Source organism: Mastigoproctus giganteus, chromosome 8 (genome assembly GCF_048544385.1).
Source record: "Mastigoproctus giganteus isolate SK-2022 chromosome 8, ASM4854438v1, whole genome shotgun sequence".
Taxonomy (NCBI): domain Eukaryota; kingdom Metazoa; phylum Arthropoda; class Arachnida; order Uropygi; family Thelyphonidae; genus Mastigoproctus; species Mastigoproctus giganteus.
In genome coordinates this window covers 157,735,665-157,762,010 of record NC_143582.1, presented here as the reverse complement: position 1 = coordinate 157,762,010, position 26,346 = coordinate 157,735,665, and the positions used below count along the sequence as shown (strand labels likewise).

The window sequence follows — 26,346 nt, the reverse complement described above, 5'->3', positions numbered from 1 at the left end:
TCCCTGGGGACTCTTTCCCCAGGGAGGAGGGCGTGCAGATAGTAGGGGAGGCCTTGCCCTCCTTCTGCTGGGGACGAGTACCTGGAGGAAGGTCGTCCAGGTGATCACTGTTTCCAGGTAGCCAAAGGCCAAAACACAACATCACGCTACAGAACACACACATAAGCTCACAAACACAGTTTTTCTTTCCTATCACTTTTTCCCGTGCGGGATGAAAAGCTTTTCTCTCTCTCTCTCTCTCTCTCTCTCCTTCCTTTTCATCTATCTTCATCCATCCTGGGATGTTTCTGTGTGGATTTGGTTTGGAGAAGGAAAAAAAAAATATATATATATATATATATTATTTATTTTTACGAGACACACACCGGCCTTACCTTGACAGAGTCTGTAAAAACTGAACAGAGCAACAAGGTGGAGATGAACTTCTGTTCTAGGAGCCGCCCATACAAAAACACAAAAATAAAAAAAATAAAAAAATGATCCCTAGAACAGAATAGTCAAGTGCATACTGCTCTGGTTCAAGGATTTAGTTTTATTAGTAAACTTCACCATCAAGGAAATGGGTAACACTTCTTGTATAAGAGTAGTTGAACTGGAGCAAAAGTATCAATCAGGAGCAACAATTAATTAATTAAAAATGCACAAGAACTGACAAGCTGAAAAAAGGGCTATGAGCTGCTGCACAAACACTTTATTTGGTCATCACCACACTCGCAACATGCCAGTAATATTCCATTTGTTTAGCAAGATCACAACTTAGCATGAGATTTGAACTCACAGTCTTAATGCATTGCTGTGTGCAATGTGGTTATACATTATACACAAGTGATCAGCATTATAAAAATATAAATGGATGAACCAGCATCTGTATCAAAGAGAAAAAGAAGAAAGCTGTACACATTCAAGAAAATTGTATTCAATGTTATCGAACATTTTGGTAAAGAAGCAGTAAATGACAAGCAAGAAAACAGGGTGTGCTAGTGCAGCAACAGGACTTTCATAATGATTCATAAAAAGTAAAGTATAAGGTAAATGTCCTCCAAGTTTCTTGTTACCTAATAAATGTAAAACACACATACAGGTTATTCTGTGGACCAATTTGATCACACTGTCATAAGGAAAACAATCCAGAAGAATCCATGTTTATGATGAAAAAAGTATAAATACATCTCTAAATCAATAACTGATTTTGGCTGACTGACTGAGAATTTTGTGCTCATGGGAATGGATAAGTTTTTTGAAAACTTTTACTGTCTTCTTGATTAATTAACATATTAAATTGTTGACAAAGAGTTTAGCAGTTTTAGTTGCATTCATTAGCTCATTTTTAAATTTGGCTAGAAATTTTGAAAGTTACATTTGTTATTTTTAGAGAAATTGTGTCATTGTTTTGGCATGAACATTATAGCACGTAACTAGAAGTGCAGTGGAACGGTAAGGTTTTGATTGTTATAAGTAGTTTTAAGGTTCAAGTTTGGCATATATATTTTTTTTTTGTTTTCAGCTAAGAAATTTTACTTTTATTAAGGATATAACTAATTTAAAACTCTATGAACATAACAGTACAGTAGGATATATAACTTGAACTTGACAGAGTAAGGCAGGGGTCCCAAAGTGTGGTCTGCAGGCAATCTGCAGCCAGTGAGCTTTTCGTATGTGGCCAGAGACCATTTTTATGATTTATCTTTGTTCAAAGATAATGTTTATTATCTATATATAAAGATTGTTTATAGAATCTTAAGACTTGTGTAGTAACTACAGTGAAAACCGATTAATATGAAATGCACAGGAATTTAACAAACATTTCCCGTTAACCGAATTTAGTGGTAAAATTTCTTATGGCCGATTCCAAATATGGAGAAAAATGGAGGGAACGAGCATACAGGTGGGAAGTGGCTCACAGAAAAAAATTAGTTGACCAATAGGTACCGCAAAATCCCAACTATCACAGCCACGATAACAAGATGCACATGTAAACCCTTCTCTTTCCAACCATTCTTTCAAATGAGGATAATAGTGACATTGCAGCATTAACCCAATATATGGCCCACCCACAATTTCTACATAATATTTTTATCCATATTGGACTCTTTAGAAAAAGTCTGAGAAATGCTGGCATAAGGTCTAACATAAACTTGATAGCGTAACACATATCATTGCATTTAGGAACCTATTGGCATAATGTAGTACTGTCCAATAATAAATTAAATTAAATTCTTTAATTTTATTAATTTTCATTGTTAATCAATTAAACTGCATTTAAACAGAAATCATTGCTCAGAATAGAGCAACAAAGCAAAAAATAGCAGGGGTGCTGTGGCTCAGGAGAGAGAGAACCAAAGGAGTTGATTCTGCTAGGAATCACAACCTAACAAAATGTGAAACTTGTGCGATGTTTGCAGGCCTTTCTGGAACAGGACATGATATAGCCAAGGAGGATTTGTGTGTGTGTTTTGTGCAGAAACTGAAGAAATTAGGGGCAAACTCAGCATTCTGATGGGTGTTTATGAGGGCATCCACCCTACTTGAAGAGTAGGGTGCATGCCCTTGAAGGAATTAAAATGGGAGAAATGAGGCTTTCAGCTGCCCAACTCAATCCAAGAGATTCATCTTGTGCATCAGACAACATAGCAACAATCCTCAAGGCAGAATGCATTGGTCCACAGGAGGTAGTTATTATCGGTGACTCTATTGTCGGGGGAAATAATTCAGAGAAATGAAATTCATTGTAGCTGGCTGCATACTCATGTTTACTGATTATTATTACATATATTTAATTAACATAAAGTGTTAATTAAATATATGCAATAATAAGAGCATTTCATTTTGGCAATTTCACTTTCATATTGGATAATTAGATCACTTACCAGTGATCCACATTTGCTTATACAGTAAATCCCCACTATTCGTGGGGGTTACATTCCTGAGAAATGGAGCAAATACCAAAAACACAAATACTGAGTTATGGTACCCATAATAATAAAAGGATTCTGTTCCAAAGAATGAAATATATAAGAAAAACTAGTCGAAAATGTTGTCTATGTATGTATGTATTATACGTACCTACATAATATGACTGTACACAGACAAACATAGACAGTACATAATGAAATACAAGCATTAGGTATCGAAATCAAAATAAGAAACAATTTAATATTAAATGTAACATTTATTAGAAATTTTCAAACAAATCTTATAAAAACATATCAAGAATATGGGTTGCCGTGCAAAAAATAACTCTTAATCGAAGTTTGTTTCTTCATTTTTTTTTTATTGAGCTCCTTTTGGATTTTCCTGTGATTGTTCTAGGTCTTGTTTAAACTTGATGCTTCTTTCCAAATTAGGATCCATTTCCACCACCTTTTCTAAAAGTTGTAGGGAGAGGCTAAAGATTTCCTGTAATGATTTGTTATTTAATTCTGGTCTAACAACGTCGAGATCCTCCTCCTCAGGATCATTTTGGTTCTTAATTGACCTTGTCATTAATTCATCCAACTCTTCTATTGTACGTTCATCTACATAAGTCTCAATAAGTTCCTGAATGTCTGTTGCATCAAGGTTTTCAAAGTCCCCACTTTCTGTTCCCTGTGTGATTGCTACAATATTGGCAACCAGTTCATTAACACTGGGGATTGTTTTAGCAACAACCACTTCTGGCCACAATTTTCGCCAACATGCATTAATTGTAGATGCTCTTATCTCATCAACTGATGCCTTGATGTTGATCAGGCAATATGCGGTATTAATTTTTCCAACTTTGAATTACAGTTAAGTCTGACTCCCTTTCCATTTTTTTCAATTAAGCCAGTAAAAGTTGTCCTAACATATGATTTAAATGCAGCAATCACACCTTGGTCTAGCGGTTGTAAAAGTGATGTGGTATTGGGTGGCAAAAACACAATTTCAACATCTGGATGGTCAAATGCTAGCCTGCATGCATAATGTCATGTGCATTATCAATAAGAAGCAGAACTTTGAAAGGCAAAGATTTTGAAGTTAAGTAACTTTCCACTTCTTGCACAAAGCTATCATAAAACCACTCTCTAAAAAGTTAAGTTATTACCCAGGCTTTTTTATTGGATTTCCAATAATCTGGAAGATGTTCTTTATTCTTTTCCTTCAAAGCAAGTGGATTCTGGGATTGGATTTATACATGAGCATTGGTTTGACTGTGTGTCCACTAGCGTTTGCACAAACAAAAGAGTAAGCCTATCTTTGGAAGCTTTGAATCCAGGAGCAGATTTTTCATTTTGTGTTAAGTATGTTCTGGCTGGCATTCTCTTCCAAAACAACCCAGTTTCGTCTGCATTGAACACCTGTTTGGGAACATATCCTTTGTCCGTAATTAATTTTTTAAATTCAGTTGGGAAACTTTCTGCAGCCATGAAATCATCTGATGCAGACTCGCCTACAAGTTCCACGTTATGAAGGCCATATCGATTTTAAACCTTTCAAACCAGCCTTTGCTAGCTAAAAAAGTTATCCCACCAGTGCTATCACCAGTTTCGCTAAAGTGTTGATAAAGGTGTTTTGCCTTTTCACGAATGATGAATGAACTTAATGGAATTTTATTTTGAGTTCGGTCTTCTATCCACAGATTTAAAGCTTTTTCCATTTTCCCTAATTTAACATCACGAGTTACAGAGCAAATTTTTGAAGCAATTAGCACGTTTTCACGGACACTACGGCAAATTTTTTCTTCCAATTTCGTCATTGATCGTACCATTGACTCATATTGATTTTATAATGTTTTGCCACTGACATGACACTTTCACAATTAGAAATTTTGTCTTATAACTAAATTTTACTCACTAATGTCATCTCCTTTATCTTTTAACAATTCCCTTGTTATTCGTAGCCATATTTTCTTAGGGGTTAGAAAAGAACTTGTCCATAATAAAGTCACTTTCTTTTAACCGTTAACTCACCCAAAAAGGTCTGTTTACATTAACAAACTGCAAAATGGTAGATTTTTCACCTTCATAAGCATATCAATTAAAAGCAAACGACAAAATCTTCCATGACAAGTGCGTAATATATACTGAACAAGGATTAGCAGGAAACATCTACACTTTTGATTGTGTCATCCTCTCCCCCACCACCCACTGAGTGCTGTTTTGACTGGGCAGGATGATTTTAGCCACACCATTTTTTATGGTGGAAAATGCTCACGGTATTTTCATGTAATGGTTAGGTAAAAAAAAATGCTCAATTTTTTTAGGTTTCATTTTATATTAAATCAGCAACTGCGAATACAGATACTGCAAATTTTAATGAATTTAACGAATTCTATATAAGCAAATGTGAATTCTGTGCAAAGAATGTCTCTATTGGTATTGGTATTTCTGGAACACAATGGCTACTAGGGCCATATTGCACCTATCAACGACATGAAGGGCAGAAGAATGTCTGTGAATGTCTGTCTATTTAGAGACATTCTTTGCACTTTCATGCATTTCAACACAACAGTACAAAAAGACTTCTTTAACAAAATAGCCCAACTCAGGTTGCGTGCTGCCACTTTTTGGAGTACTTTAGATTCTAAGCTATACTGTATTATTCCTTTGTTTTAAACATAACAAATAAGCCATTTTGAATAACTACGGACTTTTGTTTGTTCCAAAAGCTCTCTCAAATTCACATTTATTTATTTATGGAAAAATAAATGACAAATATAGAACCTGTGACAGGAAACATGAATAATGCATTTCTCACAGATTTATGAAAAGCAGCTCTTTCAGCAGACATGCTTTTGACATCACAACATAAATATTCATTTTATCTATAACAACAATCTAAATGAATCCTTTCTATCTTTCCAAAAAATAAGTAAGGATGAATTAGAAGAAATAATTTATTTGCCTAATACTTCTACATATATATATTTTTTTATTTAGTAAAAAAATATTACAAGCAAAAACTATACATCCTCATGAGAAATTAATAATAAACATGAAACTTTAGTGGTAAATGTGTTTAAGACATTTCTTAGTTTTGGTAAGAAATGCCTTAAACAAAACAGGCTCTTATTTAGTTCCACATAAAAATATTAGGTTTGGCCAGGTCAAAACTTAACTAGCGTAGGAAAGTTGTGCAACAACTTCCATCAGCTTTTCTTAAACATTCAGGATTCTTTTTTGTCCATAAAATGAAAGGCACTCAAATATAAAAGCCAAATATCAATAGCAGAAAAATACAAGTGACAAAAAAACACTTGATTTCAGGTTGAAATACACATGTAAATACAAGTCACAGTGTGTTTATAAGAAAGCATAAGTTCATTTAGGTTTTATGCTACAATAAACTTCTGTTGAATAAGCATGTCTGCTTACTCAACAGAATACCTTGCATTCAACTTCTGTTGCCTGTAGGATATAACTCATACCTTGCACAGTTAACATATTATTTTTTTTAAGATTACATAAAGAAACAAGAAAAACTACACTTTTAGGAATTATCAGTCAAAATCCAAGCCAGAATATGTAAAATAACCTGTACAGTAATGGGAAGGTCAATGCAACTGTTTGATGATAAACGGTTTGATCAAAAAGTTCAGTGAATGATCTTATAATTCTTGGATGCATAATGGTAACTAAAATATTGTGAGTGTGGCTTGCAACATCTCTCACATGCACACACCAAGTTTTAACTTGCTATTATGAATCAGTCTAGCAGAAAGCTGCTTGTTTCACTTATTTGTCACGTACGGAAAACAAATTTTAGCAATTTTGTTGTAAACTTTGGGAAAGGCAGCAAAGAATACATGGGAATGTTCCTTACAGTTTACAAAGATGTTGCCCATCTATATCCTGCAATGATCAAAACGTCAACAATCAATTAAGTCCAGACCATTATTCAAGAAACTGAAGACATCCCTCTCTCGCTCTCTCTCTCTCTCAATCAATCAATCAATCAAATCACATCTCATTTGTTTCAGTTCAGGCAAAGTTTGTTTCATGCATGAGATCAAAGGCATAATCAAGTCACCAGCTGTAACAAATCTTGCTTTAATAAAGATTATTACAGGTGATGAATGGGTATGTGGTGTAAGGGTATGACACAGCAAATGGGTTTCAAGGACCTCAAAGGAAAATGTTGTTATCTGAGGGGGGGGGGGACTATCAAAATCACATCAAGGCCAAGCTGATTGTACTTTTTGTCAAAAAGATGGTATTAACAGAATTCATTCCATGAAATGTCAGTTAACATATGAACATGTTTTGCATATGAACAAGTTTTTACACATTACGAAATGTAACCTTACATTAACAAGGAAAAATGGCTGGCTCCTTCACCATGACAATGCCATTTTCACACATCATTTCCACCTGACAATTTCTAAGTGACAGAAAACATTTCAGTTGTGCTCCACACACACACTTCACAATCACCTGATTTGGCACCATGCAACTTTAACTATTCCCAAAATTAGAACAGAACATAAAAGGAAAATTATTTCAGTCAATTCAAGAAATCCATTCAAACATGTGAGACTGATTAAAAAGGCTCATAAAAGAAGACTTCCAAAAAATGTTTTGATTCATGGCAGACATAAGGGAACAAGTGTGTGCTTCCTAAAGATTATGTTGAAGAACATTATTCAATGAAAAATGTTTACATTTTTAAAAAATTTTTGCAACATTCACTGAAAATTTGATCACACTTTGTATATAATTTCAAAGATATACAGAATTTACTTACGTGTGTACAACCCAGGTATATTTTTCATCCCTAATGCCATCAAAGAAAGGGACATTTACTGTATAATACTGGCCCTTCCCCTTGCCAATATCTGTCAGAGCACCCGTTCCTGAAATCAGACCCCAAAAATTATACATGTATGCTTGTTAATAATAATTATTATTACAGTTAAATTATTGTTTATAAATATTACAACAAGCTTCCTAAATCACAAACAAGTAGAGTGGCTGATTACTTCACTTCCATTCATAAATACATTTTGTAGCAATCAATATTATATATATATATATACATATATATATACTGGTGTTCAAAGAAAGTGCATCACCTAGGAATTTCATATTTCTAGCCCTTTTTTGCAATGGTATGTTACATTAATGACTAGCATCACAAACAGAAATATAAACAAAAGATATTTATTAATAGTTAAGGCAAAGCTAAGTAATATTTGACAGGTGCTCTCAAAATATTCCAAAATGAGCACTGCAACCTTTATACAACGGTTTTGGTAAACATGACAATTATTGCTGAAATGTTATCAGAAGCCCTCGATTTGCTTCAGTTTATCATTTTAAATGGAAAACAAAATGAAAAGTTCGCCAAACTAATATTTAGTTGAACCGCCTCATGCCCTGATGACAGCAGCACACCGTCAAGGCATTGACAAGATCAATTTCTGAAGATAATCAACTGATAATTTGTGGTTCCAAACACTAATTATGGCTTTCTGAAGCTCACGAAGGGTCTTTGGTTTCTTTCTGGCAACCGCAGATTCCACACGATGTCAACAGTTCTCTATAGGATTCAGATCCGGGCTGTTTCCTGGCCAACTAACAGTTGTAATGGACCATTCTTTCACCTGTAACAAATGTAAACACATTACTGTCAACCTCTAATGCAGAAATGAAGCTAAAGTAACTACAGAAGTGCCTACACTTTTTGCCCGATGACAAGGAGCACAGTTATCCTGAAAGATGCAGTTACTTGGCAGATTGAAATGGTCTCTAATGGTTGGTAGCAATTTGCCTTCCAATATAGCCAGGTATCCATTGGCATTTACGGAACCTTTTATAAACTGCAGGTGACCTACGCCATAATACGAAATGCACCCCCATATCATTTGGCTAGTAGGGAATTTCATTGTAGACACCATACAGTCTGGATGGTATTCTTCACCACGTATACAGCGAATCGCTTGTCTCCCATCAGAGCCATGCAGGTTGAATTTCTTCTCATCTGAGAAAATAACTGACTTCCACTGCTCGGGGTTCCATTTGACATGTTCCTTACACCAAATTAATTAGGCCTTTTTCATTTTTTGTGTGAGGAGGGGCTTCTTCTTAAGACAACAGGCTACAAGTCCGTTTTTGAAAAGGCATCTTCTGACTGTTACTACACTTGCTACCACTCCTGTATGTTCTTCCCATTCTCTTTTCAGCTCAGACGAAGAAGCTTTACGGTTTTTAAGGCATAAGCGCTTCAAAACCCCAGGGGCTCTCATCTGGTGAGTATGGGCTTGGCACACCCAGGATCCTGAGCTGGATATCATCATTCTTCTCTTTCTTGGTGATTCCCTTCTACTTCTGACTCTCTCTCTCTCTCTCTCTCTCTCTCTCTCTCTCTCAGGGCGATTCAGAAACTTTTTTTTCAGCTGGTGCAGCATAAGCCTCAGGCTTCCTTACACCATATGGCTAATAATAATAATAATAATAATAATAATAATAAATGCTGTCCCGTTTTGGCGTAGAGACTCGTTTGCATCCGGTTCTTGCATCCAGTATTCTTGAGTTTGGAAAGAAATTTACTCACTGTTGACTGATTACAAGACACTCTATAAGCAATATGACAGGAAGAACATCCTTCCTCACGTAAAGCAACAAATAGCACTCATTCTTCGTGGCGTCACCTGCATGTAACTCGCCATCCTGATACAAGCATAGAATGACTGCAACTCTTGCAGAGTGTGCTTATATAGCTGAAAGGCTGATGCAATATTACATCATCATCTACACATGTCAATCATATCTGATGCAATCTGTAAGAAATACTGCCATGTACTTACGTTATTCAGATGACAATTACAATTTTAAGGGATGATGCACTTTCTTTGAACACTAGTGTATATCTTTATCTAAAATGTGTTTTTATACAAAACACATTTTAAAAAGGTAAATTTTTGGTTTATACACCAAGATAACCACCAGCAGAGTTCACAAGACAGAATGCAAAACCATTATACCATATTTAGTATTCACATGGCTTGAACCACAGCCACTCAAAGCATGTGCACTTTTGTACCATTTCACTTAACCACTTGGTAACAGAGGCCTTTAGATAAAACCACCAAATAACATCCTTTACGATGACATATAGCAGACAAGATTAAAGTTGTGAAAAGTGTTTTAAGTTTGTGTTTAACAGAACCAATTTTCAAAAGTTATTCTTATTTGCTAAGGAGGGGGGGTTAAAGGAATTCACCTTATCTAAAATACATTTTACTCAACTTTAGTATCATCTCTTCATATGAGAAAATTACATCATTGACCAATGTGACGAGAAAAGTTTATTGAAAAATATTGTTTAATAAAAAAACAATTTAAATTTTCAAAAATAAATTCCAAAATTATATTTTTTGTATTCATAATACTCATATCAATTTGCATTCATAATATTATGACTATTTTTGTATAATTACTTGCTTTACTTTTTGTTGTTTGTAGAATTAGGTAATTGTTTAGTCTTTGTATAAAAATTTAGCAGTAATATTGCAGAAAGACTGACATATATAAAAAACTATAGCTGTGTGGCATGCGATTATACTGCCTTCAGTTAATGGAAAATCTATGTACAAGTAATTAGTTTACTTCTAAATCAATGACAGAATTTTTTTTCCTATCGTTGAATAAAATAAATTTTTTAAAACATTCACTGAACATTTTGATTAAACCTTGTACACAAACAAGAAGAAGAAAGTGTTACTTTCTTCTGCATGTTTCTTACATTCTTGTGTATCATCAAAATTTGTAGAAAGATTGCACAAAAAATTTGATAATGGATAGTGCCAACACAGCACTAGAGTATTCAGAAGGTAATGTTCTATCACTATGCATTAATGCTTGTTTTACTCAAAGGCTTTTTACCCAGTTGATATTTTAATTTATATTCCATAAATTCTTATTAGTTTTGGTGTTTTAATTTTTTAATTCTATTAAAAGGTAATTTTTGATGGTGTTAAATAAAACCATTTACAGTCTTGTTTATTTATTTATAGTAATAGTATTTGTCATATAGTGTAAGAAAGTCACAGGCTTTTGCTGCACTAGAAGAAGAAGGAAAAACCAAGTAGATAAATTATCCAGTTGACCTTTGAATTTATTCAACCTGTCAACCTCGTCAACTTTTCAACAATCAACAACTAGCTGGCTAAAACTGCCTATAATCTAATCTAAACCTCAACCCCTTGTAAGTTGAATTTATGACCCCTAGTTCTGGAATTTTTTTATAACAGTGAAAATTCGACCTTAATTCATTTTACTAATCTCTCTCAGAACCTTATAAACCTCAATCAGGTCACCTCTGAGTTGCCTGGCTGCCAAGCTCTTTAGCCCACATAATTAAAGTCTCTCCTCATACGAACGTCCTTCTGCCAATTTCACCATTCGAGTTGCCCATCTTTGGACCCTTTCAAGAAACTCTATGTCTTTTTTCAAATGAAGTCTCCATACTTGAACACAGTATTCCAAATGTGGGTTTACAACTGCCTTATACAGTGGGATTATGACTTCCCTATCTCTACAGGATAACATTCGATAAATCATCGATAGGACACCATGAGCTTTCCTGACTGCCTGTTTACACTGTTCAGAAAACTTCATATATATCTGCATTGTAACTGCCATATTCCTTTTCTCCACTGTTTTGAATTCAATCCCACCAAGTGAATAATTTATGTGGGTTGCAATTCCCTAAGTGTAAGACCTTGCATTTAACAGCATTAAAACATAGCTGCCACTTCTCTGACAATTGTTGAAATCTGTTCAAGTCATCCTGAAGAAATCTATTCGAGCCATCCTGAAAATGAGAAACAACAATGGTCTAAGAACCAATTCTTGAAGGACTCCTCTCCAGATGTTACACCAATCTGAAGAATATTGATTAATCACAACTCTGTACCTTCAGATCTACAACAGTTACAAGTTGATCTATTACAGATCAACTTGTACCTGTTGTAGGCTTTGGTACTTTTCATCACTCTATAACTGTCCCATGCTACCTTTTTCTGCTCTATTCGACCAGCCAGCTTCGCAGTCATCCATTTCGGCATCCTTCTGCTCCTGCAATATTTTCTTAAAGGTACATATGCATTAATTGCTTCTGTGATTTTTGTTTAAAAGTATTCCCTAAATCAAATGAATTTGCCATCCCTAAGCAATCCACCCATTTCACCAATGCCATATAGCATCTGAAACTGTCAAAAGTCCCCACTTATGAAGTTAAAACCAGTGCCTTTACCTTCAACTACTGCAGCATCTTTCTTCGTCTTCCAACTTACGATTGCATGATCACTTCCAGACAATGGTTCCTATAATGTTATTGTTTGTTTGTTATTTGGTTTTTAGGAGCATTAGCAACTAAGGCCATATTGCTCCGGGATATGCGGTGGTCATTCCCTGAATGACCTTTCCGCATCCTCCGTATTCGGTGGTGACGGGCTCGAACCCCGGTCTAATCAAGAAGCGTGTGCTACGGACTGCTGCTCCTTCCCACGTGTTGTTGTTGTTTGGTTTTTAGGAGCATTAGCAACTAAGGCCATATTGCTCCGGAATATGCGGTGGTCATTCCCTGACCTTTCCGCATCCTCCACATTTGGTGGTGACGGGCTCGAACCCCGGTCTAATCAAGAAGCGTGTGCTACGCACTGCTGCTCCTTCCCACCTGGCTACGGAGGCGCCACTCCTTCCCACCTGGCTACGGAGGCGCCAATATAATGTTATCTGTGATGTTATCTGATTCATTAGTAATGAAGTCAAGAATATTCTCAATCCTAGTACCCTCTCTAACATGCTAGTACAAATAATAATCATCTAGTTTATTTTAAAAACTTTTATCCCATGGTGATTTCCCTCCCACTTATTCCAATCAATCTGATGCAGATTAAAGTCACCCATTATAAGACATTCATGCTTGCCCATTCCATCTGCATATAAAGACTCTCGTCATATTCTTCACAATCTTCTGGTCTGCATATTACTCCCACTGTCATTGTTCCTTTGCTTCCGACTGACTCACACCAAACAGATTCTATGCTGACAGATGTAACTTCAAACTCAGCAACATAACCAATGTTAAGATATTTAACTATATGCTTAACTTTACAGTGATTAAACACAACGAAAACTATGGTTATGTCTCCCATTCTTTCAGAACTCACAAGGGCAGCTGTTCCTGGAGGTTGTTCTTGTGGTTCCTTGGTTCTATTTGTTTCAATATTCCTGTGGTTGGTGTAGGAATGGGTCTCCTTGAATAGTAAGCCATGTATTCACACTACTGCAGGTGAATAAGTATTAGTATAATCAACGTCTAGGGTTATACCTTTGGTGCTGGTTATAAATTAAGGTTATACCTTGCAGGTATAAACCTAATTTGCAACAGCATATGATATCAGTGTTCTTTTCAACAAAGTTATTATTATCTCTCATCCCATTCTAACTACTTACACTTTTTTTTTTTTTTTTTTTTTGAAAATCAAAATGTTACACACAATTATCTGTTCATTTTATATATATATAAAATATATTCAAATTACACCTTTCTACCGCACATATAGAAAAAAACACACTGGAACAAGTTAGAAGGCACTATGAAATAACAGATAGCAACCAATGAAACTAAATCCAGTAAAGAAAGGCAGCTACAAAAACAAAATATCATTCACAAGCGAAATTAAAATATCATACTATTACTAGAATGCACAATGCCTGAGCATATATAAATTCAAGGATATTTATGATTTAATAACACAGTGTAAATACATAACATGTTTTAATTACAGAAACTTGGCTATGTGAAGAATCAAATACAGTGAATTTATACTTCTGAGTTACTGTGATCAGAAATAATAATATTAACAGAAAAGCAAGAAGAGACATTGTACAAAAAGAGTATCACACTCCTCAAATAAAAGTGGACTGAAAAATCAGAAACACTACTAATCAAAATAGGTCAAACCTACTCTAAACTGATTATACTTTTAGTATAACTTCCTCCTTTAGTCTCCCATCCTTCCTTTTAGTACATCTTCCTCCTCCTCCTATGAATAATGGAAGAAGAGGAAGATATACTAAACTCAATGATTCTGAACTTCTCATTATAATAAAACTCACTGATTTTAAAATCATTGTTCTGAATAAAACTCATTAATTAGAACTTTTCATTATAGTAAACTCACTGATTCTGAATAAACCGTAGAAAAATTCAGTGAAAGAACAAAGACAGCTCTAATATGATGACAGTCAGTGATTTTAACATGCCCACTGCATATAATGGGTTAACATGCACAAATGTAAATGACTGGTCTCTAACCAGTATGTTTCAGTGTATTTTTTCATCCAATTATCTGATGAAAATGTGTACTTTCCCTAACATAAATACCACTATCTTGATATTATATTTACTGATTTTGAAGTCAGCACTACTTAATGCTCTCATCAACTCAGATCACAAACCCATAGCATTTAGCATTCCAGATTATATCAGTTGCATTTATGACCAGAAAGTTAAATCTATAACTTCAATAAGACACACTGGTCTCTAATAAACAGTCAACAAAAATCATCTTCTTGGGAAAATATTAATGAAAATATGAATCCCACAGGATCAATATCTTTATAAATGATGCTAGAACTAGGGGACATAAATTCAAGTTACGGGGGGAAATGTTTAGATTGGATTGCAGGAAGTTCTATTTTAGCCAGCGAGTTATAAATTACTGGAATAAGTTGCCTTCATGGGTGGTAGAGGCCGACAGTTTGGGGAAATTCAAAGGTCATCTGGATAGTACTTTCGGGTAAGGGAAGCACATAGGTTGATAGGTTTAATTTCCTTTTTATTTTATTTTTTTTTATTTATTAATTATTATTATTTAGTTATTTATTTTTTTTTTTTTTATCATTGTTTTGTTCGGATTTTTTTTTTTTTTTTGGCTGGTGCAGCATAAGCCATAGGCTTTCTTGCACCATGCGGCCGTTACTAATACTAATACTAATACTAATATCAAAATTTTATGATGCAAATCAAAGGAGCAATACATAATGTTGAATCAAAAAACAAACTGCTGAGAAACAATTATCAAGCTGGTTTCCAAAAATCATTACATTCAATTATGCAAAAATAGCCAAGAGCATTCTGCCTACTGTGATTGTACGATACTCAAGCAAGCTGCCAAAAATAAAAGAAATAAAAAACTCTAACAGATATGTCACAAACATCAAAAATAAAACCTTACATAATAATCCCATGACAGCTATCTTCTGACATATGAAACACTACATAGGAGTATCTCATTTATACCTATAAATATGACTACTGTAAACAAAGACTGTAAAGGAGCAGAATACCTTGTTGGACACTTCAAATCATTATGTAAGAAAAAAAGATACCAAAACAATATCAGTTGAATTTCTACTCAGATATGGTGATGTGCTAACATCATTTAATGCAACCCAACTAAATGCTGTGCATCCAATTCAAAACATCACCGATGAGCATGCAAAGGACCTGGATGGAATCTACTCATTTGGAAAGAGTGTGGAGCAAGCATCATCATATCACTAGCACACATAATTGATATCGTTCAAGAGTAGTGTATATCCAAACTATCTTAAAGAAGCATACATAACTCCAATCTTTAGAAAGGAAGATCCAATAGATGTTGCTTATTAGACTAATTTGCCTCTTAAATTCTTTATAAAAAATCTGAAAAATAGTAAGACAGCAATTATTAAATTTCATAAACCTCTGTACAAATAAATGGATTCATAAAAGGAAGATCAACATCTGATATAATCTACTTTGTAGATACCACTGTTAATGCAACAGATGACAGTGATCAGCTAAATGCACTCAATCTCTCCAAAGCATTTAATTTGGTGGGAGGGAGGGACACAAGCTTACCCATCACGCTAATACTGAGAAGTAAGTTGTTAGACATATTTTTGTCTCGCATTCCTGGATGCCAAAATATAAGTGACTGCTGCATATTGAATAGATGCATACACAGACATTGCATAATTTGAGTAGTACAGCTCTGATAATATAATTCGTACTATCTTTTAAATCCCCATATTTTGTAACAATAGAAGGGAAAATTTTGAAGGTGGGCTAAAAATATCTTGTTTGCTGATTACAGTATTTTATGATTGAGAACAATAAAACAAAACCACATTTTATTGTTGGAGTGTGTGCCGATAAAGCTAGTAATCAAACGAGGATCTGGGGAAAACGTTTGCATGACACTGGTAAAGACAGTGACAATATATTTCTAAAACTAACTTTTGTACATGAATATATTTTAATTGTGTATCATAATGAGTCAGATATTATTGGTTAAGCTATTATTTATCAGGCAAGACAGTCCCCTTCAAACAATAATACTAGTAATTTAACAGAATATTGCTGATAGTTGTGTCCATAATGTTGAAAGTCATATCAAGTCTTTGCAAAATATACATAACATGATCACAAAACATGTAATTTAGCATTTCATCTCACTACTGCATTTATACTGAGCTGAGCTGTAAAACTAGGCACCAGATTGAATTTAAACACCAGAGTAACCTACCATCCAGGATTTGTCCAACCCTGATTTAACTGAATCATAATCATTATGTGTAAATGTAAATTTCATATGCCCAAAGAATAACTGAAAGTTTAGCCAGTGCTTTTGAAAAAGGAGATAACTTTTTCTTTAACTATGCTAAAACAATAGAACATACCAGGAAAGAAGCCACTGCAATACTTGTGGAATGAAACACAAAGAACCTTTGATGTATAGGCAAAAGCATCTTCAATTCCTGAGAATGAATGACAATATAAAATTAAGATAATATTTCAGCTATTTATATCTACTTCTAATAGTTATTTATATCAAAGTTTTTTCCCCTATTAGTATTATTACAAAAAATGTTTTAAAAACCAGACTGTATCTTCAAAAGATTTGTATTGAAGATACAATCTTTTGTATCTTCAATACAAAAGATTTTATTACACTGTAGTGAAACAAGAGGTTCCAACTTTAATGAAAGTTGCATCTTAATTTCCAATTTGAACTGGTGCTAAATTTGTTTTTGAATTGCAGTACTAATGCAATTTCATCTTAACTTAGCAACAAAAACTTTTTTAAATTGCAATGTTAATAATATATCCATATCTACTTGTAACAATTATGTTGAGTTAGTAATAGAATAAAACAAATGAAGGAAGCTGGCTGTGCTTCATCTGAATAAAAAAAAAAAACAAATTCTCCATTGTCACCATTCCCCTATTAGCAAGCAAATAAGTACCTGTTGAAATCTTACTTAAATTTCCCTAAGCTTAACAAAACATGGTAATTGACTGCAGTGATCAATCATTTGCTGGCCAAAGCCATATTTTCTGAGATCCTGTTTAATGATATTCGGATTTATAATTCATCATCATCAGCCAATTTCAATCCACTGCAGGATGAAGGCCTCTCCAGCAAAGGTTTATAATTATGTCCCTAAATATTTCAAGTGTTGAAGTTTAACTTCAAAACTTGAAACTTAGGGACAAAAAAACTTTAATATTGCCATACACTGCTTGTTGTTTGTATGTTTGTTATTTGGTTTTTAGGAGCATTAGCAACTAAGGCCATATTGCTCCTGGGACATGCGGTGGTCATTCCGCATCCTCCGTATTTGGTGGTCACAGGCTCGAACCCCAGTCTAATCAAGAAGCATGTGCTACGCACTGCCATACACTGCCGGTTAGTTATTAAGTTCATTTAACTGAATACAGATACCTGTATTCAGTTAAATGAACTAATTTAATAAAAAATTAATGAATTAATTTTTTTACAGATACCAGTAAAAATTAATTTAATATTCCAATTAACATCAAGAAATTAAAGAAATCTGGTTTTGGTTGTTTAAAAACAATTTCATCCAAGTATTCAACTATACAACATGAAACACTGAACTAATGCACTGTTATCCACCATAGTTGGAGCCTAATTCACACAACTCTACCTAGAATTGTCTGTTGTTTAAAGCTTTGACTGCTATATCATTAATGACCTTTTTTGATGAAATTTTTGAAATTGATGAAATTAATGAAATTTTTGCTCAAAAGTTGCTAATTCTGATTTTTTGTAAAATTCCTCCTGATGTAAAAAATGGTGAAAACCAGTTGGATGTTGCAATTATAGTGATAAGAAGAGGTGCATTATAACTATGGAGACTAAAGTCGAAATCATTAAACAACATGAAAATGGCAAAAATTTGTGGACATTGCACATTTTTACGAAATGAATGAATTGACTGTTAGAACCATTATAAAAGATAATGTTTGGATTATGCAGCACATAAAAAGTTCTGTGCCAATACAATCTACAATCATATCCAAAAGAAGAGGCTTATTAATAGAAGGAATGGAAAAATTGTTGATGATTTGGATAGAAGACATGAAACAACGATGAATGCCAATAAGTCTTATACAAGAGAAAGCCACAAGTCTTTTTGAAGAACTAAAGGATAAACATGGTGAGAATGTTGCTAGGTGAAACATTCATTGCAAGCCATGGATGGTTTCACAAGATTTAAGGGCCGTGCTAAACTACACAATATAAAAGCTACAGGTGAGCTGCTAGTTCAGACATAGTAGCAGCTATGCAGTTCCCCATGACTTTGGCAGAAATCATCAAAAACGAGGATTACCTACCACAAAAGGTCTTTCTTCAATGTAGACAAGACTGCTTTATATTGGAAAAAAATTCCAGATCATTCTTACATATTGCAAGAAGAAAAAACTATGCCAGGATTTAAGGAATCAAAGGACAAATTAACCCTTCTTTTTGGTGGAAATGGTGCTGGCCATTGCAAAATAAAACCACTGTTAGTTCACCATAGCAAAAATCCTAGGGCCTTCAAAAATATTTCAAAGGCATTGCTACCTGTTGTGTGGAAGTCCAATCGAAAAGCATAGGTGACACAAGAAGTGTTTTGGGACTGGTTTTGTGCAAGAAATTAAAAAATATTGCTAAGAAAACAACCTACCATTTAAGATATTACTGCTGGTTGATAATGCACCTGGTCACCCAACAACTATGTGTGACTATCACGAAAACATAAAAGTTATATTTTTGCCTGCAAATACAACTTTCCTCATTCAACCCATGGATCATGAACAACATTTAGACAGGCATTAAGGGCCACTGAAGGGCAGAATGCCCGATCACTGAAGCACTTCTGAAAAGAATTCGATATTTACAAAGCTGTTAAAAAAATCAATGCTGCCTGGAGTGAAATTTACAGTATCAACCATGAATGTCATCTGGAAGAAACTCACCCCCCAGTTTGTTCAAGATGCTTCGGGAAGTGAAGAAAATGAAGATGTAATTAGAAAGCTTGTATGACCAGAACACTGGAATTAAATTTAGAGCAAAATGACTTTATTGAATTGTTGCAAAGTCATAGAAAGGAATTAAGCAATGGATATTTAATGGAGCTTGATGACCATAAAAATGAAGACAAGATTTTGGAGGATGTACAAGAAGTTGAACCATCAAAACAATTTGATACTAAGGAAATGGCAAAAATGCTTTAAAATGATGGACTAGTTGGCTTAAAAGCTCAGAATCCAGACACCGAATAGTTTCAAAAAATGATTGGAGCGGTGCATGATGCAATTGCATGCTACAAACTGATTTACGAAGAGAAAAAAAGAGCTACAGTGCAGACATCATTGGACAAGTACTTCAAGAAGACCCCACAAACTCTCCAGAGTCTGAGAACATTAAACGATTAGTATAGATTATTAGAAAACAGGCCTTGTGCGTCGGGTTGAATTATATCATCATTATTGGGAAAACCGACTAACTGGTTAAAATAAAAATGATATATACATAAGATAAAACAGAAATAAAATAAGATAAAAGCGTTAAAATACAATAAGATAAAAGAGTTAAAATATATATAATAAAAGAGTTAAAATACATAGTAGCTTTCGAAGCAAAGTGCCTCTTCATCAGCTAGTCTGTGAATGATGTATTTCAGTATATATTGATGGTTACAATAGCACAAGTTAGCTGGGCATGTATCACGAGTCTGGCGTCGGTAAAGCAGAATATGTACATGTGATGATCACCAGCGCTCATTGCACTGCAATAAAGTACATTCTATAATAGGGTGTAAGTGTACTCCCCTCGTCCAATTCATAGTACTATTATTGGTGGCTATGTGTAGTGCTTCAAGCCATGAGCGCTGGCGGTAATCACGCGAATAGTCACGATTTCAATATCCCGTTGGGGATCAAGATCTTGTTCCCCAACGGGATATTGAAATCAACCCAATAATGTTTGGCAACTGCGTAGCATTCAAAATTAGCAGTTCGCAGAGCCATGCTCAGAAACCTGATCTTTCAATCTTCTACCAAACTCACCTACATAACACCCCAACAATCCGGACACGTAATATGGTATAAGGAACTACTCCGGGGGAAAGGAGGAACAGATGTTTTCACCTTAGAAATAATAGACTGTAATTTCCTCCTCGGAAGTTACACACATCGTATATGATGGAGATGCAAAATGCTAACAAGATGTTCCAATAAGCCCGGATAATAGGGGATGTAGGTGGTAGAGATAAATTGATTGATGTGAGGCGGGTTAGATTTTGTAACAAATTCGTGAGCCTGAAGTTCACATCTATCTAGAACATGAGGTGGATAGCCGGAATTTGAAAGCTCCGCCCTAATTTTAGAAATCTCCAATTGCCTTTCACCAGTCAAACTAGAGTGTGTCCAAGCATGGGAGAATAAACTATGAGCAGTACTACGTAAATGATCAGGGGCATGCGCAGAGCCATAATTGGCAAATTAGCCTGCGCACATTGGCTTCCTAAAAACGGAAGTTACTAAATGCAAATCGACACGTTGGACTAACACATCCAAAAAAGGAAAGGTATTATCAACCTCTAGTTCAATTGTAAACTGAATGACGGGTGACAGGGAATTGAGTTATTGCAGCATCCGAGATTCTGATCACCGGGATACAATTGCAAAAATATCGTCAACATAACACCAGAGTGATAGGAATAGGTAAGTTCAAGAAAATCTGATTTTCAAGTTGCTCCATGGCAATATTGGCCACAATAGGACTAACAGGGGCACCCATAGCTGTGCCCTGTATTTGGCGAAACAGAGTCATTGAAGATGATCACGCCCCCCATTAAACACAGATTGAGAGCAGTACAAATATCATATGTAGAGAGCAAGGTTCTAGCTCACAAATGTGGTATCCCTGCTTAAAAGACGTCTCACGCAGGCAATAGCCTGTTGTACAGGAACAGAAAAGCCACATCAAAGGAGACCATAACCGCACGCTGAGAAATAATAAAATCTTTAATAATACACAGAAAATGAGTATTACTGGAAACAGTTTTCCAAACAAGGGGTGCTAATAACTTGGCAACATGTTTAGAAAGTTCATACGTAGGTGTATGACAACAAGAAACAATGGGCCGTAAGGGAACATACGGTTTATGGATCTTTGGAAGTCCATAAAACTGCGGGAGTTGACAACCTGTCACATGAAACTTTCAGCGGTCGTTCTTGGTAATCTTATTAGTTAAAAACCAAGAATGCACAAGTTTATTAACTTCTCCAACTTCCAACTTCTCCAACACTTTCACAGTTTCATAAACCTCCTGATCCTGTAATAAATCGAGGGCTTTACGAATATACTCCGACTTGTCCAGGACAACAGCGTGCCGACCCTTATCTGCAGGCAAATCTCAATTCCCTGTCACCCGTCATTCAGTTTACGATTGAACTAGAGGTTGGTAATACTCTTCCTTTTTTGGATCTGTTAGTCTAACGTGTCGATTCGCATTTAGTAACTTCCGTTTGTAGGAAGCCAATGTGCACAGGCTAATTTACCAATTATGGCTCTATGCACACTCCTGGTCATTTAAGTAGTACTGCTCGTACTTTATTCTCCAGCGCTTTTAGTTCAACTGGTGAAAGGCGATTGGAGATTTCTAAAATTATGGCGGAGCTTTCAAACTGTGGCTATCCACCTCATGTTCTAGATAGATGTGAGTTTCGGGCTCACGAATTTGTTACGAAATCTAACCCGCCTTGCATCAATCAATTTATCTCTACCGCCTACATCCCCTATTATCCAGGCATATTGGAACGTCTTGTTAGGATTTTGCATCTCCATCAGATACGATGTGTGCAACTTCCAGGGAGGAAATTACAATCTATTATTTCTAAGGTGAAAACACTTGTTCCTCCTTTCCTACGGAGTGGTTCCGTATACCATATTACATGTCCGGAATGTGGGGGAGGGGGGGGTGTTATGTAGGTGAGTCTGGTAGAAGATTGAAAGATCGGGTTTCTGAGCACGAGGTTGCTCTGCGAACCGCTAATTTTGAATGCTCTGCAGTCGCTGACCATTATTGGGTTGATTTCAATATCCCGTTGAGGATCAAGACCTTGATCCCCAACGGGATATTGAAATCGTCGACTATTCATGTGATTACCGCCAGTGCTCATGCCTTGAAGCACTACACATAGCCACCAATAATAGTACTATGAATCGGACGAGGGGAGTAAACTTACACCCTATTATAGAATGTACTGTATTGCAGTGCGATGAGCGGTGGCGATCATCACGTGTATGTAATTCTGCTTTACCGACACCAGATTCGTGATACATGATCATGCCCAGCTGATTTGTGCTATTGTAACCATCAATACATACTGAAATACACCAATCACAGACTAGCTGATGAAGAGGCACTTCGCTTCGAAAGCTACTATGTATTTTAACGCTTTTATTATACAGGGTGTTTCAAAAATATTGGTACAAACGTTTAGGGGAGGTAGGTAACATCTAAAGGAATGTGAATCGCATAGGAACCCATAACTGGAAACGTCACCGTAAGTCGGTAGACGGCGCTGTTCATCAGTTCGCAAGAGGGAAAATTTCTGGTTTACTCATTCAAGCAGTAGTAGCTGCACGAAGAGCATGCATCGATATACGAACTTTGAGCTGGCAGACATGTACCTAGTGTATGAATTAGCAGAGAGCAATGGACGAGCCGCTCAACGAATTTAGGGAGAACGCTTCCCAGACAGACATGTACCAGACCACCGTTTGTTTGCACGTGTGCATCAAAATTTGTGCGATTATGGGTCATTTAGAGGTAACAGGGGTAGTGCAGGCAGACCACATTCGACGCGAACTCCCGCCATGGAAGAAAATGTGTTGAATGCTGTCCAGAATAATCCTACTACCAGCACACGTGCCGTTGCATCTGCCTTAGGAGTGTCTCATTGCAGTGTACAGCGTGTCTGGCACCACGATTCCTTACACCCCTTTCATCTCCAGAGGGTTCAGTTACTGCTCCCCCAAGATCATCCTGCACGTGTGGCTTTTGCGCAGTGATTTCTCCAAGAAAGTGTTCGAGACTTGAATTTTCCAGCCTATGTTTTGGTCATGGATGAGGCTTATTTCACTCGGGAAGGCTTATTCAATCAGCACATTGCTCATGTGTGGGCTCGCGACAACCCACATGGTGTGCGCCCCCATGCGGCACAACATCGCTTCCCAATAAATGTGTGGGCACGCATGGTCGGTGACTGCTTAGTCGGCCCATACCTGTTACCATCCCGCATGAACTCTGCTCTAAATATCAGATCTTTCTTGAACAAGTTCTACCAGGGTTACATGACGATGTTCCAGCAAATGTGAGATGCAACATTTGGTTTCAACATGACGGGGCGCCTGCCCATTATGGAAGGTGTGTTCGTGACCATTTGAACAGGCGTTTTGGGCGTCGATGGATTGGCTGTGGTGGACCCGTTGCCTGGCCCCCCACACTCACCTGATTTATTGAGCCTTGATTTCTTTCTGTGGGGGGCCCTCAAATCTGTCATGTATGAATCGCCTGTGGAGACGGAAATGGATCTTGCAGCGAGACTCGTCTGTGCTGCTGCTACTGTGAAAGAAACTCCAGGTGTGTTCGGCAGTGTCTGCCAATCCATGCTGCATCGGTGTCGTGCATGCATCGCGTCTCATGGTAGAACCTTCAAGCATTTGTTGTAACATCATAAAATGCATCCATCTCGTACTCCATTGTTAATATTATGTCAAATAAATGTTTCCACTAATTACTGTCTTGTGTCATTTCTGCTTCTTGTGCCTCTGCTACTACTTTCCCGTGACGTTTCCGGTTATGGGTTCCTATGCAATTCACATTCCTTTAGATATTACCTACCTCCCCTAAACGTTTGTACCAATATCTTTGAGACACCCTGTATATATATTTAACTCTTTTATCTTATTGTATTTTAATGCTTTTATCTTATTGTATTTTATGGATCTTTGGAAAGACCTAACCAGCAACAGAAATGTTGAAAAGAAGAGGATAAAACACTTTTATCTTATTGTATTTTAAAGCTTTTATCTTATTTTATGTACATATCATTTTTATTTTAATAAATTTATTTTAACCAGTTACTCGGTTGTCGCAAGAAACTTTGATGATTAGTATAGAATCGGTATTTTCAGCTAAATTAGATACGTTTTTATATTTATGTACGCGTATGTACTCGATAGGATACTGAATAGTTTTATTTTCATAAATAGAAGTTGATGATTTGCTTGAATTTTCCTTTCAAATGAATATACAATTAAAAATAGATCGTATTTAAGCGCTATTTGACTTGCGCAGTTTTTCAACTTGCGCAGAATTCGCTGGAATGAATTAATTGCATAAGTTGAGGACTTACTGTATTTTACTTATGCCTAATTCCTCAGTCGTTGAGTACAATGTCTTTATTCTCTAAATCTTCAAATAAATTAGGTGCACCACTGAGCACAGCTTTTTAATATAATCTTCATAACTGAATGGTTTACAATGCTTAACACTTCAGGAAATTTCAAAGCCAACAGCAAACAAATAATTTCTATGGCATAAAAATTAAACAAACAGGTTGGATTGCATACTTTTTGTTTGTTATCTGATGAGAAATGTATTCTTTTTGCTACAGTTCACTTTCAGATAAAAGATCTTTGTCAATGGTTTCATAAAAGTCTTGCATATGACGTTCTAAAAAAATTACTGAATCTGAACACAGCACACATATGCTAACCATTCTGTAATTATTATTCCATCAGTCTTGAAATTGTCTTCCATTTATACTTTCAATTCTATTAGTTCACCACTGCTTGCCTATAATATAGCCACTCCCCAACATACTAATACTCGACTTAGGTAAATTTGACTTTACATAAATTTTTGCCAGCCAGTGCAAACTTTAAAAAATCGTGGAAACGTATTTTGCATCCCATAGGAAATAAATGGAAGACATGACTACGACAGCAAAAATACATAGAGGGTGTAACTCCTCTATGCATAAGTGCCTTAAAAAATGTACATACAACATTCATTGTGTTTATATTGCAATTCATCTCTTTTTTAAATTAAATGCTGAATATGCTCCAATGCAATGCTCCCATCCCATCAGCAATTGTCAGGAAGTTGGTGCCTCTTGGTTGGCACTGATAATGAATTAATAAAATGAATGCTTACTTTACTACTTTTCTGATTGGAGACCTGGTTGTGCAATCAGTATTCTTTTTAACCCCATGTCAATCATCATCAGTGTTCTTTTTATTCCTGTGAACTAATTACAATGACGAAGGGAAAGCAACCAAAGGAAAGTGCAAGTGGTGGCAGTGAAATTGCTGGGAAATGAAACAAAATTGATTTAGAAATAAATATGAAAATGATTAAGAAGTACAAAGCAGAACAAAGTTTGTCATCTATTACATGGGAATTAGGTCTCAGTGAATACTATTTTAAAGGACAGTGTGCAAAAAGAACATGTTGTAATTTACTCAAAGAGATAAGAGGTACTCCTACGCATCCAGCGCATGGTTTCAAAAAACTACAACAGCAGTAAACAGACGTATCATAGACCAAATTCACAGATCCATTCTCCTAACCATCACTCGCACTTGCTGCACGGTGAGCACCCATGCCCTGCAAGTGCTCGCAGGCACTCTCCCGATGGACTTATCATACAACGCTGCCTACTGTACTACCTAGACAAAGGTACTTTTCTGGGGTTCACTATTGACCTAACCAGCAACAGAAATGTGGAAAAGAAGAGGATACAAACTCACCTGCAGAAGGCATGACAGGAAAGGCGGAGCAACTCTCAAAAAGGAGAGATCACAAAGAAATTTCTACCCAATATTGAACAAAACTACCCAACCCTCACCCAACTGGTTCTCCCCAGGTCTACAAGTAACGTACCTCTTAACGACATGGAGCAATTAATGCCAAACTGTCTCTACTTGGGATCCAGGTTGATCCAACTTGCACTTGCGAGGGG

At 35.9% G+C, this 26,346-nt stretch overlaps 1 protein-coding gene across 1 annotated transcript in view; it reads right to left on the bottom strand.

Moving 5' to 3' along the window:
- The window catches only part of LOC150081953 (histone deacetylase 8-like), a 191,546-nt gene that overhangs the window by 65,746 nt on the left and 99,454 nt on the right, over positions 1–26,346 (bottom strand). The window contains exons 5-6 of the mRNA XM_090380380.1: positions 16,695–16,772; positions 7,702–7,810 (exon numbers count right to left, since the gene is read on the bottom strand). Coding sequence (XP_090236506.1) covers positions 7,702–7,810; positions 16,695–16,772 — 187 coding nt within the window. The remainder of the gene's footprint in view (positions 1–7,701; positions 7,811–16,694; positions 16,773–26,346) is intronic.